The 19077-nt window shown below is 46.3% G+C and overlaps 3 protein-coding genes across 3 annotated transcripts; 2 read left to right on the top strand and 1 right to left on the bottom strand.

Moving 5' to 3' along the window:
* The first annotated feature begins 252 nt into the window (after positions 1-252).
* LOC542303 (membrane H(+)-ATPase 1) lies at positions 253-5216 on the top strand. The gene is given in 20 exon segments (NM_001111890.1): positions 253-315; positions 681-800; positions 912-1010; positions 1124-1261; positions 1332-1466; positions 1556-1735; positions 1822-2028; positions 2109-2228; positions 2313-2432; positions 2520-2642; positions 2725-2829; positions 2905-3049; positions 3169-3333; positions 3422-3660; positions 3749-3781; positions 3870-3951; positions 4036-4196; positions 4319-4495; positions 4574-4756; positions 4843-5216. Coding segments are annotated over 20 exon segments (2850 nt in total). The 3' UTR covers positions 5098-5216.
* A 2237-nt stretch (positions 5217-7453) lies between these two features.
* Positions 7454-9572, top strand: LOC103648228 (pentatricopeptide repeat-containing protein At1g59720, chloroplastic/mitochondrial). The gene has a single exon (XM_008672715.3). The coding sequence runs from the start codon at positions 7536-7538 to the stop codon at positions 9180-9182; it is 1647 nt and encodes a 548-aa protein (XP_008670937.1). The 5' UTR covers positions 7454-7535; the 3' UTR covers positions 9183-9572.
* Positions 9573-16620: 7048 nt separating this feature from the next.
* LOC103648227 (AAA-ATPase ASD mitochondrial) lies at positions 16621-18922 on the bottom strand. Its single transcript, XM_008672713.4, has 2 exons — positions 17959-18922; positions 16621-17848 (listed from the first exon to the last, which is right to left on the bottom strand). The coding sequence occupies exons 1-2, from the start codon at positions 18612-18614 to the stop codon at positions 16909-16911; spliced, it is 1596 nt and encodes a 531-aa protein (XP_008670935.1). The 5' UTR covers positions 18615-18922; the 3' UTR covers positions 16621-16908.
* Between the last annotated feature and the right edge of the window lie 155 nt (positions 18923-19077).

Below are 19077 nucleotides of genomic sequence, written 5' to 3'. Positions count from 1 at the left end.
GAGATGCAATCACGTGCAGCAGGCAACCGACAAGAGAGAATCTAGGAGATGCAATCGGCTGCACCTACCGTATCCTACCGTACCGCGGCCGTGGTGTCCGTGTCTCCCCCTCCCCCTCACTATATATACGGCCGCGTGCCGCATCGTGGATCGTGGTTGCCCGCGTGCGAGAGTCGCCAGCCTACCGCCCTACCCCCGACTGCCGACCCCGCCTGCCCGCGGCACCGCGAAGACGAGCTGCCATCCTAGCAGATGGGAACGACGGAGGACAAGGCGTCCAACCTGGACGCCGTGCTCAAGGAGGCCGTCGATCTGGTACGCGCGAGCGCGACTCTCTGGCGGCCCCTCTCGCGGTTGCTTTGCTTTGCTTTCTCCGGCTTTCGTGCCGCCGCCGCCGAGCGCTGAAGCTCTGCTCGTGCATCCCTCCCTCGTTTCGCGGATTTCAGTTTCGTTTTCGTTTGCGGGGGTGGGGTGGAGGATGGGGTTTTAGTACCTACCACTCGCTCTTCTTCCCGTTTGTGCGAGGTGGGGATGGGGTTTTAGTTTTGTGATTTCTATTTCTCTTTTCCCCCGTTCCCGCCTGCTTTGTGTGCGCGCGCGTGGTTTTCTGCCGCTTCCACGTACCAATTTTCGATCTTCACGGACGCCGGTCTCCCCACCCCGGTCTTGTCCCTGCGCAGGAAAACATAGCGATCCAGGAGGTGTTCGAGAGCCTCCGATGCAGCCCGCAGGGTCTCTCCACGGAGCAGGCCGAGCAGCGCCTCGCCATCTTCGGGCCCAACAAGCTGGAAGAGAAGCAGGTGAAGGAATCCGCCGCCTTGCCTTTCATGCGTTCCTGTTCCTGCTGCTCCGTCTCGCAGAGGTCATCGGGAAGCTTATGTGTGGCTGTGGGTATGTCTGTCTGTCTGCAGGAGAGCAAATTCCTCAAATTTTTGGGCTTCATGTGGAACCCGCTGTCCTGGGTCATGGAGGCGGCCGCCATCATGGCCATCGCGCTCGCCAATGGGGGAGTAAGTACTGAACTTTCACACCGTGTAGACACGGCATAGCATAGGCGTTCTGGAACAAGCCGGGCTTCAGAGGTTTTGATGTGTGTTTCCGTTGATTTCTTTTTTTTTTTTAGAACAAGCCGCCCGACTGGCAGGACTTCGTGGGGATTATCACTCTACTCATCATCAACTCCACTATTAGCTTCATTGAGGAGAACAATGCCGGCAATGCCGCGGCCGCCCTCATGGCGCGCCTCGCCCCCAAGGCCAAGGTATCCTGTCCTGTCTGCTGTGTGGTTGCATCGCTGCGCTGTTACTGATTCCGGTTTTGCCGTGGTAAAGGTTCTCAGGAACGGCCGGTGGGCCGAGGAGGAATCGGCTATCCTTGTGCCAGGAGACATCATCAGTGTGAAGCTTGGGGACATCATTCCAGCTGACGCTCGTCTGCTTGAAGGGGATCCACTGAAAATTGACCAGGTAATGCAAAGTTGAAGCTGCTCCTCTCTATGTGGATTTTTTGGTCGGCATTAAATTGTGCTTCTCCTAAACTTTTGAGTTGGCCGCAGTCTGCACTCACCGGCGAGTCGCTTCCGGTCACCAAAGGCCCTGGCGATGGAGTGTACTCTGGCTCCACTTGCAAACAGGGCGAGATCGAGGCCGTTGTCATTGCCACCGGTGTGCACACATTCTTCGGCAAGGCAGCACATCTTGTCGATTCAACAAACCAAGTTGGTCATTTCCAGAAGGCAAGCTTCTGACCCTGCTTTGCAGAAGTTTCTTTGTTTATTTGAAAATTTATGAAGTGGCGATAATGTGTTATTTCACTATCCAGGTTCTCACCGCCATAGGAAACTTTTGCATCTGTTCAATTGCTGTGGGAATGCTCGTGGAGATCATTGTTATGTACCCTATCCAACACAGGGCTTACCGATCAGGGATTGACAATCTGTTGGTGCTTCTGATCGGAGGAATTCCGATTGCCATGCCCACTGTCCTTTCTGTGACTATGGCAATCGGGGCTCATCGCTTGGCTCAACAGGTATGCACTTGTACAATGGGGAAAGTTTTGATCTTTGTTTCTCATGTGATCTCATATAAGACTTTTGCATGATGGTTTAGGGAGCAATTACTAAGAGAATGACAGCAATTGAAGAATTGGCTGGCATGGACATTCTGTGCAGCGACAAGACTGGGACATTAACCTTGAACAAGTTGACTGTAGACAAAAGTCTTGTAGAGGTACGCTGTTTTTACTAGAAGTTTAATAGAATTTCTTTGTACGGATCATCGTTGCCATCATAGCATGATTGTTAACTGAATCAGGTTTTCCAAAGAGGGGTTGACCAAGATACTGTAATTCTGATGGCTGCCAGAGCTTCTCGTACGGAAAATCAGGATGCCATAGATGCCACAATAGTTGGTATGCTGGCTGATCCAAAGGAGGTACTGGGCATTCCTCAGGAATTTGTGATCTGCAGGCTGATGCTAATTTTACTTCTATTCTAACTTTCTGTTTTTTTTTAACAAAAGGCTCGTGCTGGTGTCCAAGAGATCCATTTTCTGCCATTTAATCCAACCGACAAAAGAACTGCTTTAACCTACCTTGATGGCGAGGGAAGAATGCATCGTGTTAGTAAGGGAGCACCAGAGCAGGTACTGTTTTCCTTGCTAAGCACATATTGAGAACTCTACATTGTGGCATGGATTTCAGTTATTAACAGTGGAAGTTGAACAGATCCTTCATCTTGCCCACAACAAGACGGATATTGAAACAAGGGTCAGAGCTGTGATTGACAATTTTGCTGAACGTGGTCTGCGAGCACTTGGTGTAGCTTACCAGGTGTGTGATCCCTTGACATGTAATATTGATAAAACTGCATGTCTATTGTACTTGACTAGACAACTTTATGTACAGGAAGTGCCAGATGGTAGGAAAGAGAGTCCTGGAGGACCATGGGAGTTCATGGGCCTCTTGCCACTTTTTGATCCCCCTCGCAAAGATAGCGCAGACACTATCAGTAAGGCACTCGATCTTGGTGTCAATGTCAAGATGATTACAGGTTTGTAATATTCCTTGGTAGCTTGTTGATAATAATAGTAATATGTTTGCAGATTTGGCTAGTGCTACTGAAATGCAAATGTTGTACTGTAATACTGACTCGACTTTCCCCCCTCTCAGGCGATCAGCTTGCTATTGGGAAGGAAACTGCACGTCGTTTGGGAATGGGTACTAATATGTACCCTTCATCTGCTTTACTCGAACAGAATAAGGATGAGTCAATTGCTTCTTTGCCAATTGATGAATTGATTGAGACTGCTGATGGCTTTGCTGGAGTCTTTCCAGGTAGAACTTTGCAGAATACCTGTTTTTTTTAATTATATTCGTGTGTCTAAACCTTGACTTGTATCTCTAACTCATAATCGCTTCATAGAACACAAGTATGAGATCGTGAAGCGCTTGCAAGCAAGAAAACATATTTGCGGTATGACCGGGGATGGTGTAAACGACGCTCCAGCTCTGAAGAAGGCCGATATTGGTATTGCAGTGGCAGACTCCACCGACGCAGCTCGTAGTGCTTCTGACATCGTCCTAACCGAAGTAGGCCTTAGTGTGATTATCAGTGCCGTGCTGACGAGCCGTGCGATTTTTCAAAGAATGAAGAACTACACGGTGTGTCAATTCAGCAGTTCCTTTTCAGCCTGTAAGAGCATTCCATTCCTGTGTCCAGTATTTTCAAAGTTTGTTTTTTTGCTTGCAGATCTACGCTGTATCAATCACCATCCGTATCGTGGTATGTACTTCTACTTAATATTTAGAAAATAATAATGCTCGGTTGACTGATTGGACAACTGAACCCTAGATACTTTGTTGTATAACAGCTTGGTTTCATGCTTCTTGCGCTGATTTGGAAGTTTGACTTCCCACCATTTATGGTCCTGATCATCGCCATCCTCAATGATGGTAAGTTGGTCTTTAATTTGCTCTGTCCATATTCACGCACCTTTAATTAGTCACCTAACAGCTTCAACCTCTGGGCATGAACAGGAACCATTATGACTATCTCCAAGGACAGAGTGAAGCCATCTCCGCAGCCTGACAGTTGGAAGCTAGCTGAGATTTTTGCGACTGGAGTAGTTCTCGGTACTTACTTGGCCATGATGACTGTCATCTTCTTCTGGGCTGCGTACAAGACCGACTTCTTCCCGGTATGGAGTCCCAACAGCTTGTTTGAAGTTTTTTTTGGAGCAGCTTGTTAAGCATCTTTAAAGTTTTGGGGAGGATGATTCAGTGCGTTCATTCATCCTTTGTCATGGCTGTTGTTTTGCAGCGACTGTTCCATGTCGAAAGCCTTGCCCACGACGATTTCCAGATGCTTGCCTCTGCGGTATACCTTCAAGTCAGCACGATCAGTCAGGCCCTTATCTTCGTGACGCGGTCTCGCAGCTGGTCCTTTGTGGAGCGTCCTGGGTTCTTGCTGGTGTCTGCTTTCTTGGTGGCGCAGCTGGTGAGTCGGCTCGATCCTGGTCCATGACTTGCTGCCATGTTGTGTTCCGTAGCCTGCTCACGTTTGCCATGCTTGCAGATCGCTACTCTGATTGCTGTGTATGCCAACTGGGCGTTTGCTGCGATCAAGGGCATCGGATGGGGCTGGGCCGGCGTCATCTGGCTGTACAACATCGTCTGCTACCTCCCGCTGGACATCATCAAGTTCCTCATCCGGTACGCGCTGAGCGGGAGAGCGTGGAACCTCGTCCTTGAGCAGAGGGTAAGAACACCGAGAATGCATGGTTGTTTTGAGTTTTTGAAGGTTCGGTTTTGTAACCATCTGTTTTTGCTGGCATATATACTCAGATCGCATTCACAAGCAAGAAGAACTTCGGTGCCGAGGAACGGGAACGCAGATGGGCGCATGCTCAGAGGTCTCTCCACGGGCTGGAGCTCCAGCCGCCGGAGGCAGCGTCCATGTTCGAGAACAAGACGAGCTTCAGTGAAGTGAACCAGCTCGCTGAAGAGGCCAGAAGGAGAGCGGAGATGGCGAGGTCCGACTGTTGTTTGTCGAGCATCTCCACTGAACGCGGCGACCAGACTTTGCACTGCCCTGTCTGATTAATAGGGGAAGATGAGGATGGAGTCGGTGGTGAAGGAGAAGGCGGAGTATAGAGGCGGCTTCTTTTTACTGTATATATTATATATACTAGGCAGCAATATAGAAACTTATATATATATATATATATATATATATATATATATATATATATATATATATATATATATATAAAATATTATTTTTTATGATGTTGGTGTGGTGATCCAGTGTTTCGTTTATATGGACTAATTTTTAATACATCTATTTTAGTCTCTTTTAGTCCCTAAATTGCAAAGTACATAGACTAAAATAAAGATAACACCACTTTTAGTCATTTAGAGATTAAAATAGAGAAACAAAGGGAGTGTTTGAATGCACTAGAATTAATAGTTAGCAGCTAAAATTAGTTTAAGACATGCAAACACTCTAACTAATAGTTTAACTATTAATTACTTTTAGTAAATTAGTTAATAGTTGGCTAGCTATTTATTAGCTAGCTAATTTCACTACCAATTTTTAGCCAACTAACTATTAGATCTAATGCATTCAAACACCACCTAAAAACTAGTCCCTAGAAAACAAACACTCTCTTAGTAGATGATGACGATGATATAACACATTTTTTACTTAGACCCTATTTTGGATCGAGGGACTAATCTTTAGTCTTTGCTTTTTAGTTCTGTTTAGTCTTTTTGCAAATAAAATGATTAAGGTAGGGACTAATTGACTTTAGTCTTTACTCCCTCAAAGGATAGCAAAGGGACTAAAGCAGATTTATTCTTATCACTGTCCTTCATTTATTGCTCTCTCTCTCTCTCTTCGCCAACAGTGACTCTATTTCATAAAGTCATCAAACGATTATATGGCTCGGTCTCTCGGATCCTAAATATAGTACCTCATATAGTGGAGTCGTAACCTAGTTTCTTATTGATGTCGGGAAAACAGGTGACAAAAGAGTCATTTCCACGTCAACAAAGACAAGTTTTAATTTAGATATAATAGAGTAAATATGCAGGTATTGCAGGCTCATACTTCCACAGTTCTTATATTTACATAAAAATTGTGTTAATTACATCTCCGTTAAGAAAACCCCTCAATAAGTGTTCCAACATAAGTACATAAAAAATAAAAATTACATCATGGGGCTAGCCTATTACAAACTACAAAAGAAAACAAAAGTCTTCAACTTGTGTAGTTGTGGGTGGTTGCATGCGTTTGTCTGAACTTGGCAAGTATGACGTGATTTCACTGTTGGCGAGCTAACAAATACCTCTTGCACGGTTATTTGTTAGCTCGATCATCTCTCTACCGAATCATAATATGCATGTATTTAAATTCATGCACACTCTTGTGTGTATATTGATATTTGTTGAAGCATAGCATGCCGCTAAATTTTAATAACTCAGCATACGACCTTTGTCTAATTATTTGAGTATACGTGTCTTTTGGGACACTATATACACCTTATCATGGATGTATGAGAAGGAATAATTCACTTTGATATTTATCACTTTATTTGACAACGTATTATATCCCATATGCATATAATTTATTATTTTTTTATAGATAAAATTTTATAGCCTTATTGAATAATGCGAAAGCATGAATCGACAACTTTTATTATTTATGGGTACACATGTTTATATTGGGTAGATATGTTGTAGCGTCACACTAAATTACCCATGCACAATTAATTTATTAAGATCAACATATATGCTCATGGCATGGTATTTGACCACGATTTACATGTACGCTGCTATTTAATTTAAGTTAATTGGCTTTAACTTTTATTTGCGAGATGTTAACTCGCTATAGATGCAATAATTAATTTATTTATGGCGCGCGACATTTGAAGGCCCTTTTGTTGTGTATGGATGAGTAGTGTGAAAATGATGACGAATGAACAAAGCTTATTTCACTAAGCTAAGATCACATCGATTATTATGACATTTTTGTTTATTTTACTCCGGACGCCACAACAAGTAGTCAACTAGCCTAGATGATCACATCATAACATTAATTGTGTGTATTTCATTATAATGACAAGTTTTGGCAAATTACGACATGCGTGGATTTTGACGTATTCACTAAATTAGTACTTTTTATTTATTTATCTTGTGTAGATGGTTTGACCATAATGTCGCACAAGCAAGACGACGGACTAATAGAGCATGCATATTAGTTTACGTTTCTGCAAAGAGCTAGTTAAAATTATCATACGCATGAATTATGCATTTTTTGCTTTGTTTATTATGGATCAGTACCATAAACTAACCAAACGCCCTTAGGAAAATCTCCCAACGGGCGTTGCCGTCCACACAACCACGCTGGCCGGTGCCCACCATATCCTCTCCTCTCCCAGTCCCCATTCGCTAACCAAAACCTTTCCCAACTCCCCGCACCCCGGCGCGCACCATGAGCCGCGCCACGCCACGCCACTCCTCCTCGCCCTCGCACCATGCCCCCACTCCCCGCGCCAGCCTCCTCCATCCCCTCCGCCCCGCCGCGGGGCGCCGCCACCGACGCCGCCCGCTCCTCCGTCAACCTCCTCCGCTCCCTCGCGCGCGCGCGGCGCGCGGACCTGTCCCACCGCGCGCTGCTCCTCTTCCGCACGCTGCACGCCTCCCCGTCCCCGCCGCCGCCGCGCTACTCCCTGCCGGCCGCGCTCTCCGCGGCCGCCTTCCTCGCCGCGCTCCCGGAGGGCCGCCAGCTCCACGCGCTCGCCGCCAAGCTCGCCCTCGCGCCCGCGCACACCGTCGTCGCCAACTCCCTCGTCCACTTCTACGCCTCCTGCGGCCGCCCGGGCGCCGCGCTCGCCGTCTTCCGCCGCGTCCCGGACCGGTCGCTCGTGTCGTGGAACACCGCCGTTGACGCGCTCGCGGGTAACGGGGACCACCTCGCCGCGCTCGACCTGTTCCGGGAGATGCAGCGCGACAGGCCCGACCTCGCGCCCGACGCCTACACCGTGCAGAGCGTGCTCGGCGCCTGCGCGGCCACCGGCGCGCTCTCGCTCGGGCTCTACGCGCACGCGCTGCTGCTCCGGGAGCTCGGCGGCGCCTCGGCGGTGTCGCGCGACGTGCTCATCAACAACTCGCTCGTTGACCTCTACGGAAAGTGCGGCGCGGTGGAGCTCGCGCGCCAGGTGTTCGACCGGATGTCCGAGCGGGACCTCGCGTCCTGGAACGCCATGGTACTCGCGCTCGCCAACCACGGCCGCGTCCAGGACTCGCTCGATCTGTTCGATCGGATGACGAGGGTGGAGGGCCTGGTGCCAAATGCCATCACGTTCGTCGCGGTGCTCAGTGCCTGCAACCACGGTGGACTGGTCGACGAAGGGAGGAGGTACTTTGCTGCCATGGTCAGTGAGCACGGGATCAGGCCGAGGATCGAGCACTACGGGTGCATGGTGGACATCCTTGCACGGGCGGGGTTCATCGAGGAGGCCCTCGATGTTGTGGCCGGGATGAACTGCCGTCCTGATTCCATCATCTGGAGGAGCCTCCTTGACGCGTGCTGCAAGAGGAATGCTGGGCTGGAGCTCAGTGAGGCTATGGCCAAGCTGGCGCTTGATGTCCCTGACGACGCTGTGAGTGGCGTCTACGTCCTTCTCTCGAGGGTTTACGCGTCCGCGCAGCGGTGGAACGATGTGGGCATGATCCGGCAATTGATGAGCCAAGAGGGTTTCAAGAAGGAGCCAGGGTTCAGCTCCATTGAAATGGATGGATCAGTGCACCAGTTTGTCGCGGGTGACACTTCGCATCCTCAGTCGGAAGAGATATACGTGAAGCTGGATGAGATCCAACAGAGGCTCACATCTGCTGGATACAAGCCGGACTTGTCGGAGGCACCTATGGTCGCCGACATTGACCGCACCAAAGGCGCCACCCTGCGTTTGCACAGCGAACGGCTAGCCATATCATTTGGCCTACTCAATGCAACACCTGGGGCACCCATTCGGATCCTGAAGAACCTTAGAGTGTGCAAAGACTGCCACACCATCAGCAAGCTCATATCGAAGCTATACAATGTTGAAATCATTGTGAGGGATCGGATTCGGTTTCATCACTTCAAGGATGGATCATGTTCTTGTAAAGATTACTGGTGATCCTTGAACTTGAGCCATGATGACCTGCAATTTGGAGAGATCCTGCTCATGTTCTATTAGAAGCGCCTCTGCTGGCATCCAAGAGGGAGCTTAATGCATTTTAAGTGCTGATGGTTACAGCGACCTTCAACTTTAAGCCGGGAGAAAAGTGGCTGGTGGTTGTTTAGCAAGTTGTGAATTATAGATGGTTGTCCACCATGTGACTGATTATAGAAGCTCATTTGAGCGTTTTTTTTCTTGATCTAACACAGTAACTCATACACAATGTATTCATGTGGAATAATTCTTTACCTACATTGCAATTTGAATTCTTGGCAATCCAAGAATCGCCATCACCTGTACCAGGGATTCAAGAATTTTTCCAACAACAGGTTTTACTTGTTGCCCCAACATTTTTTTTTTTTTTTGCAATCTGTTGCAACGTTAGAGTCCTGAGCAGATCAGTGTCCCCGATTTGGTGTGTGATAAGAGTGTTAGAAAACAGAAACCTATACTAATCCATCTACTACCTCGATGATGATAGAGTCCTAATCTAACTGAGGGGTAATTGTGGGTTATACCTTCGTGGTCGGAGTTGATGGCGGGTTGGCGACCGTCACCAAGTCGGGAGTCCATGCACCACCTCCTTGTTATGTCAAGCAGCATGTTTAAATTTAAATATATGTCGTACCCAAGCAAGCTAACAAGCAGATTTTTTATCTACACATTGGTTTATGTGTTATGTTCACACATTGGTTTATGTGGATAAAGTTGTACTGATGTGGATAAGTGTCCATGTAAGGCCTTGTTCGGTTACATGGGATATAATCCCACCATGGATTTAATCCGGGTATGGATTGGGTGAATCCATATCTCACACTCAATCTCATGGTGGGATTAAATCCATCAACAAATCCATGTGACTTTCAAAGCTAGTTATTCTTTTGATCCATGGATTCTAATGTAAACTTGTGCAATATCTCATGGATTTGTTCCATACCTAATGGGCTATGGATAGAATCCATGTCTTCCATAGTTTAAAAATTTCCCAAACCTTTGGGTTATATTTCATGATGGGTTTAACCGAATAAAAAAAAGTAGTCATGGATTATTTTGGGGCATGGATTGAGGCATGGATTTAATTCCAATCCATGCTAATCCAGAGCGGGATTGGTGTAAACGAACAAAGCCTAAATGGATGTAGTGAGTAGTGGGGATTTTTTATCTACATTTTCAATTGTAGTTCCTAGTTTCCCACATGTGCTTGCAGATTATTGTTTTTTTGGTTCCTATTTTTTTCTCTCTAATTGAGCATCTCCATATCTGAATGAGTTTACTTTGTTCTAACATAGAAACATAAATTTCCTCCTCTTTTTAGGCAGCATGAACTGCAAGTGTGGAAAGAAACATCCATTCTCATGCATTTACCCAAGGAACCAATGCCCTGATGAGATAGTTTTTCTCATAAATGACTTATGTGTTATGCTTCCTTGTGCATTAACATTTTATTGAATAATTTATGTGACGTCACAACGCACGAGCATTGTACCGGTGGTATATAAAAGGAGGGGTCGGTGGTCTCGTTAGAGAGAACGGCGGAACGAACTACGAGACACTCGATAGAGCAACAAAGAAAAACTTTAGAGAAGTAAGACACCACACATAGAGGCTTGGGATCTCTCCCTCTCTTGCCCCATTTTTTGGTCCCAAATTTTAGAAAATCCTATGTTTTTTAAGGAAAAAACGTTTTAGAAATCGGTCATATGCCGCAGGTCTTACGCTGCTGTGAACAGTTTAGGCAAAGGACCATCAAATTATCAAAATAGATTGCGAAAAAACCCTACTAGTATATACTAGATGATAAAGAGGAGTGGTTGCGCCGGCCGGCAACAATTTAAACAGTGATGACCGGATGTTAGGCACCCATACGATGATCACACTTCTGAATTTTATCACTGACAGCAGCTATTTCGGTTTGAGTGGTGACGTGACGTGACGCGCGTAGAGAAAAAGAGGGCAAAAGCAGCTCCACTTGCATGCTGCCTTGGCGGGCCCCAAAGGCACGCGCGCACTGTAACACGCAGTCTAGTTGGACACTTGGACGGTGGCACCAATAGCAACGGGCGGTGGCGGCGGTCAAGGATTTAGATAATTTTATCTTTAGTTTAACCTTTATCTAAAAAATTTACAGTAAATATTCAACAATATATATACATATGTGTAAATCTACTACTATTTCAGAAGTAGATATCCACAATAATATTGTATTTACTATAATAGAGAATAAACCAAATTTCGCAAATTTAGATATCAATATCTACCCTACGGAGAGACAATGCCCAAGTCATTAGTGGCTTCATTCACATGAGTTAACATTGTGAGCGGTGGACTACAATTGATGTAGATAGATGTTCGTATTATTGTCCCTCGCACGTCCACCAACACTGAGATCTTCAACGAGAAACCACAACACCGCTCTCTAACATGATGTGTTTAGCGGTCAATGGTCCAAGAGGCCTCATCTTGCAACTCTCTGTGTGCACGTAAAGGATGATTGAGACAGGAATGCTCTCTATCTCAACTCCGCTAAGAAGTGAGGGTTTTTTCTCTTCTTATATTTGTTACGGCTCGTGTACTATAAGCAGTAAATAATGGCAGGAGTTTTGGGCAGATGAAAAGATGAAGTAGTTGTCATATTGTGTGTCCATTACTTCTTCCGTTAGAGACCCATTACACCTTCATCAGTCGACTCGTTCTCTCCTCCTTTAAATGATCCAGGTGTCAAATACACTAGCACACCAGTCACAAACATGGTAATAGCTACGATATGCACTACACTATGACCCTTAAATTCCTGGACGACCTCGAAGCCCCCAAATAGGCCCAATAATGATATCCAAATGGATGTCACGACACAACACAAATAGGCACAGACACGACAGACACAACTAGTTAATCGTGTCATGTTGTGTTGCCTGTCGTGTCTGGGCTCAGACCCATACATGTCCCAGGTAGGTCAGTCAAGACACAATAGTCAAACATTAAGCATTAACTGCTTTATCATTAAAATTAATAAGCCTAAATCATGGCATCTTCGACCTTACTATTGTCAGATCTCACACAGTACATGCACTACTTTTCTAAATGTTGTCGACGACATCATGTTATTGGGAGGAGAGGGACCAAAGAGAGAATGAACTAGACATAAGCAGTTACCAAGAGGGGAGCGTTTGGAATAGGAGAGGAAGGGAAGGAAAGTTATAGTGGTGAGGCAAGCATTTGGAGGAAAGGGAGGTGTTGGCATTGAATTGATTTCGAATCACACACCAGCTAGGGCTAGATCATCTGGACCACCACGAATCGAAGAAGACAACAATGATTTCAAACTTACATGGTTAACAACGAAGATGTTTACAATTAAACCACCAAAAGGTAACCAATTATGCTTCGTGATTAAGAACCACTAGTTTCTGATCAAACTAGCAAAGGAATCATTGGAGCTCTTGTTTGAGAAGGAACCCAATTGGAGTATGAACATTGATGGGTTGCCCTAGGTTGACCGTCAAGCCCTACGATCCATCCTTGGTCTTAGATGAAGGGATGCACACAACATGATGTGGGTTGGAAAAGGTTAGGGAAAAGGAGTAGTAGATGTAAAATAAAATCGACATGCTCCAAAGGAGAATCTTGATAGGCATGCTCCAAAGGAGAATCCTTAGTCAAGTTCCTGAGAGCACCGAGAGGGGGGTGAATAGGTGATCCTATAAAATTTGCTCTAAACAACAAAAACTTGGTTTATAAAATGTGTTAGTGAAAACCAAGTTAGGATGAGAAGAGAGAAGAAAAGAGAACTCTTCACTTGATTGCTCCTTTAAGATGAGTATTAAACTTAGAAGCATTATTGCAAGTGAGTATGAGAACTTAAGAAGACAATAATCACAATAAGTAAAATGAACAAGAGACATAGCGATTTTTACTGTGGTTCGGCCAATGCCTACTCCACGTTGTGGTGACCTCCTTTGGTCAAGGGTTACATTCAACCCCTCTCAAGTGATCCAAAGATCAACTTGAGTGCCACAATTGTCTTCCTCATATTAATATCCCTTTGTGAGGAATCTTTACAAATTGGAGTCTCTCACACCTTACACAAATGATCATAATCAAATCCGGAGTAAGGAGGGTAGTTGAATACACACACAAGAGCACAACACAACAACGACACACACAAATGTGAAGAAGAGAATGCAACAACAAAATGACAGAGTAACAACTCAAGAAATGTGCTCAAATCTCTCTAGAGACGTAATTTTGGAGTTTTCCAAGAGTTTGGAGGAGTTGGGATCAATTTCGGACTATCCTAGTGTTGGGGGCCTTCGGCTTCCGAAGGTCCTCAAAAACGTGATTTGACAATGTTTCTGGAGTATAATACATGAGCAGGTACCTTCGGACAAGTCAAAATTGCTGTATGAAGAAACACAAAGAGAACGAAGGATGGAACAGAGCCGAAGCTGTGCGCAAGGAAGCTTCGGCATGATGGCAGAAAAGAGGAAACCGACTTAAAGAGGAAAAGACTATCTAGACCCCGATAGATTACTATAGAGTTATTATCAAAAGCAAAGGGCCTGGATGTAATTTTACATGGGCTGCGACCCGGACCTATAAATAGGTGAACAGTACTCCCGTACTGTTCACGCTGACTTGGCATTCGTTTTTTGCGTCACGCTTGTACTTTTACCTTCTTTCAAGTGAAAGGTACATTTGTAACCCAATATCATTTCTATTTTTCCATAGCAATGAAATAGAAATGAGTTGATAATAATATATAACTGTTTATGTTATCTTTTATATCCCATGCAATTCCTTCTTCATTATGATAACTAATGTTTATGAAGGTATGTCCTTCATAACCTTCGTCCGAAAATCATTATATCCCAAGTGAAATAATGCTTCAAAGGACGAAGGACTTTAACGTTTAACATTTTTTGTGTTGCCTTGTTCTTAACTCTTAGCATTTGAGAACAAGTCCCCAACATTGGCGCCCACCTCCGGTGAACTCACTTCCACTTTTTGAGTTTCGAACACCTTCGGCAAGTCTTCTCTCCTTCGTCAACCCTCACAATAGACAAATCCCGAAAATATCTACCTCTCATATTGGCAAGATGGCTTTGTTTAATGGTTGATTTTCCAAAAACTGCATGGCTTGGCCGCCAGGGTCGATCTTCCGAGTCTTCCCCCCACTTTCGGCATCATAACTGTCACTATCACCAATATCTTCAGATAAACCTTCCAAAATTTCCCTTGTAATCTTTTCTGTATTTGTCTTTGATATTGATTCAAGAAAGCCAAGATTTTTCTCCTCAAGAAGGCTCAGCTTTGTTTCAGCAACAACTTTCTTATCTTCAGACATCTTCGGAAATGCTAAAAACCGCTTTTAAAGCTGAAGCTTAAAAAACTTACAAATTAAGCAAGTCTTGTTGCGCAGGAGCTAAAAGCTGAGTAAGCAAGAGCAGATGGCAAAGAAAGCGTACCAAATGACATTGTGGTGTGCTCTTATTTATACATCTGGAGCATTGAGAACAGGAGGGCCCCGCTTGACATTGACTGTTGCTATTCTAGCAAGAGGAAGGTGTTTTTTTGGACCTTCGGCTTAGGGACTTCGTCCATATCGCAATCTGAATTTATTATCCTAACAAATTAATATTGCGAGGGGCTACTGTTGGGGGCCTTCGGCTTTCGAAGGTCCTCATAAACGTGATTTGATAATTTTTCTGGAGTATAATACATGAGCAGGTACCTTCGGACACGAACCCTTCGGACAAGTCAAAATTGCTGTATAAAGAAACACAAAGAGAACGAAGGATGGAACAGAGTCGAAGCTGTGCGCAAGGAAGCTTCGGCATGATGGCAGAAAAGAGGAAACCGACTTAAAGAGGAAAAGACTATCTAGACCCCGATAGATTACTATAGAGTTATTATCAAAAGCAAAGGGCCTGGATGTAATTTTACATGGGCTGCGACCCATGCCTATAAATAGGTGAACAGTACTCCCGTACTGTTCACGCTGACTTGGCATTCGTTTTTTGCGTCACGCTTGTACTTTTACCTTCTTTCAAGTCAAAGGTACATTTGTAACCCGATATCATTTCTATTTTTCCATAGCAATGAAATAGAAATGAGTTGATAATAATACATAACTGTTTATGTTATCTTTTATATCCCATGCAATTCCTTCTTCATTATGATAACTAATGTTTATGAAGGTATGTCCTTCATAACCTTCATCCGAAAATCATTATATCCCAAGTGAAATAATGCTTCAAAGGACGAAGGACTTTAACGTTTAACATTTTTTGTGTTGCCTTGTTCTTAACTCTTAGAATTTGAGAACAAGTCCCCAACACCTAGATTCAAACAAGTGAAAGTCGAAAGTTCTGACATGGGGTTGCAAGTTCCAGCCTTGCGAAAGTTGCAACTTCCGAGAGGGGGTCAAAACTTTCGATAAGGTGACACCTTTCAAAGGGCATAATTCCTTTACCTAAAAATTGAATTAGACATTTCATATATGTTTTTGAACATCTTGATTAGAGAAACACAATGATGAAGTCCATTCTACATTTGGCAACTTCACAAAATGGATAATTGTGGTTGTCAACAAGAGGTCAGGGGAAGAGATAGATGTTGGGGGTGAGGATGATAGAAGCGGTGCATAATGAATGAGAGGGGAACATTGAGTGCTTATGGGATTTAGAATTGGAGTGGGAGAGAACAAGAGTCGTGTGAAACACGGTCGAGGGGGGTTTGGAGTTGTCTTATAGGGTTTGTGAGTTTTGGAATGAGATCTTTACGTGTTACTAGAGTAGCATGTCTTTTTTGGTGCCGACCTCCTTATCAAGTCATTCTCGTGCTAGAACCTACTGTCGAGGTCCATGCCCAAGCATGACACAGGGCTATGCGCTAGGTTAGCATAGTAACAAATCTTAGCGGGTTGTGTCATGCTTGATCATGCTTTAGCATATCATGCCTTGTGCTCCTTTTAGGGTTCGACTGTTTTAGATATGTATATAACTGAAAAATGAGAAGTCAAGTATTGAGGATAAAATTTAAATACTAATGCTAACTATCTTGGGATGAATGGAGTGATTAATATGGATATTAATTAATTATACACACCTACTGCTAAGCTCTAAAGTTGAGATGATAGGTCTTGAAACACAAGAACTTTAGTTTTCTTCCAGAGATGATTATTATGTATTTTTGCATTAAAATTGCTGCTTTAGTTCGCAGCAACTCCTATAGACACAATCAACAATTCATGGTCCAAGAATTGAAACCTGCTAAATCAAACTAAAAACTTGACAAAACTTGATTTATTTTGACATAAAGACAATTAGAGAATTGATAATTGTTTCTATAGCGCGATAAAAGGATAAAAAATGGCATGTTATGGCACAAAGATAAATGATAAATCATAAAAGTAACCATTTATATGTTGTAGTAGCTAGCGATACCAGGAGTGTTGCCCTTAAATCATTCTAAAATTCAAACACATGATAGGTGCAAGAATTTTGTCTAGGCTACGAGCTTTTTCACTGCAAACACTACAGAAGTTGTAGTGTAGGTGCTAAAATGATCGAGTCACGATTCGGAGGAAGGTAAGAAAACCTCGAGCAACAGGTTTCATATACTAATTTAAAAGATTGCAAGTTGTCTCAAATCTCCAAACTTTCTGTTCTTCGTGTATATAAAATTAAACATTACTGTGGGTTGCCATTGCACGGTCCCTTGCGGCCGCATTTGCCTCCACCGCAGCCCTGGCCTCTGCTTCCGCCCATGCCTTGGCCTGTGCTTCTGCTCTTGCCTTAGCCTCTGCCTCGGCCTTCGCCTTCTCCACCGCTCTCTTCTTCAGCTCATCGATCAGTATCTGGAGGCACGGGGAAGGCTCGCCGGAGCCAGCGCGCCTGGCCGCCATGAGGCACTCGGCGACGTCGGCCGGCGTGAGGTTCTCCTCCCGTAGTACCTCCCCGACGGCGGCGAACAGGTCGTCGTGGTCGTCGATGTCCAGGTAGTTCTTGGCGAGCGTCTGGAACGCCTCGAACCTGCAGTAGGACATCTCGATGTGCATGTCCATCCTGCCGCGCCGGATCAGCGCCGGGTCCAGCCTCTCGACGTGGTTGGTGGTGAAGACGACGATCCGCTCGCCCGTGCACGCCGACCAGAGCCCGTCGATGAAGTTGAGCAGGCCGGACAGGGTCACCGAGTCGCGCGGCCTGTCGTCGGCGTCGCCGCCGCCGTTGGCCCGGCGCCGCGGCCTGCCGGCGCGGTCGCCGGTGACGTCGAGCGTGCAGTCGATGTCCTCGATGACGATGATGGACTTGCTGGTGGTGTCGATGAGGAGCTTGCGGAGGTCGCTGTTGGTGTGCACCACGGTGAGCTCCACGTCGTAGATGTCGTAGTCGAGGTAGTTGGCCATGGCGGCGACCATGGTGGACTTGCCCGTGCCCGGCGGGCCGTACAGCAGGTACCCGCGCTTCCACGGCTTGCCGGCGCGCCGGTAGAACTCCCTGCTGTTCCGGAACGTGTCGAGGTCGTGGATGATGTCCCTCTTCTTGGCCCGGTCCATGGCCAGCGTGTCGAACGTCGTCGGGTGGTCGAAGTCGATGTAGCTCCACGACTTGTACTCGTAGCTGCTGCTTGGACGGACGGACGGACGGCAGCAAAGCAATTAGATCGACGGCGGTCAGGTCAGGTGAACTGTAATGGATGGAACAGACAAGTAGCGTAGTGATAGATCTGTTACTAGGAGTCGCGTGACTTGCTGTTGGTGTAGAGCCTCCGGCGGCGGTTGCTGAAGAGGATCTCGCGGCCCTGGCGGCGGACGTGGGGCAGGTACTCGTCGACGACGAGCGCGCGGTGGCTCAGGTGGAAGGTGAGCCGCTGGAAGCGCCGGTCGCCCTTGCGCTGGCCCTGCACGTCCCTGGCGACCACGGAGGACCACCAGAGCGGGACGCCGCGGAACTCGTCGGCCACGTCCTGGCCGTCGCGCATGCTGACGACGAGGCCGTTGCCCTCCCGGGCGCCCTCGGCGCGGAGCTCGCGCGCGTCCTGCTCGCGCGCGGCGCCGCTCAGGTACGCCTTCACCTCCTCGTAGGTGCTGTCGTTGTCGGAGACGGGGCCGTAGCGCGAGTAGCGCACCTCGCCGCCGGGCTCCGAGATGTCGATGGTCACGTAGGGGTCCACGACGTTGAGCAGGCGGCGGGAGCGCCGGCGGAGGAACAGGTTGAAGTAGGTCCGGAACAGCCGCCGCGGCGCGTAGGTGGCCACCAGCGACACCACCGGCGCCAGGATCAGCCACGCCGAGCCGAAGTTGGTGGTGAACAGGGCCGCGAACGGGCCCAGGTTGGCCAGCGCCCACCGCCGCCACTGCGCCACCGCTCTTTTGCCCGGCTCCGCCATCTCACAAAGCTATACGGGCGGCGGTTGATGTGGTGCGTGCCAATACGAGCGGGGAGAAGACAGAAGAGCAATAAATACTGGGTGGCGCGAACAAATACTTTGGAACGAAGGAACTTTAAAGAAATTATACAGGATTTTTATAAAAAAAATCAGCTTGTTTTTTTATAGAAAATATAGGAACAGAAGAAGAAGAAAAAAGTCCGCTTTTACGAAGGAAGCCTTGCTGTTCGTTCTTACACCTCACACAGTCACACTCACGCAAATCCCAGTTGATTTGCTGCCGCGCACAAACACTTCATCAGTCAAACAAACTAGCAACCGATCCACAGTTCTGCGAGTGCCTTCTTTTTTTGTATTCAAAAGACAAAAAAGAAAGCGAGGGGTTAGTTGTTTGGACGAAATGGACGTGTGTTGAAAATGGACCGTGGGAATGTGTCGAGGAACAGTTGGCCGGAGCCCCGTT

This window comes from Zea mays, chromosome 2 (genome assembly GCF_902167145.1).
Source record: "Zea mays cultivar B73 chromosome 2, Zm-B73-REFERENCE-NAM-5.0, whole genome shotgun sequence".
NCBI classification, from domain to species: Eukaryota; Viridiplantae; Streptophyta; class Magnoliopsida; order Poales; family Poaceae; genus Zea; species Zea mays.
This window is presented reverse-complemented; position numbering and strand designations above follow the sequence as displayed.

Excerpts from the sequence above, each read along its gene's own strand:
- LOC103648228 (XM_008672715.3), top strand. The coding sequence starts at position 7,536 with ATGCCCCCACTCCCCGCGCCAGCCTCCTCCATCCCCTCCGCCCCGCCG.
- LOC103648227 (XM_008672713.4), bottom strand. The coding sequence starts at position 18,614 with ATGGCGGAGCCGGGCAAAAGAGCGGTGGCGCAGTGGCGGCGGTGGGCG. Across the intron at positions 17,849-17,958 it reads AGCAAGTCACGCGACTCCTA|CAGCTACGAGTACAAGTCGT; the intron begins GTAACAGATCTA and ends CCGTCCAAGCAG.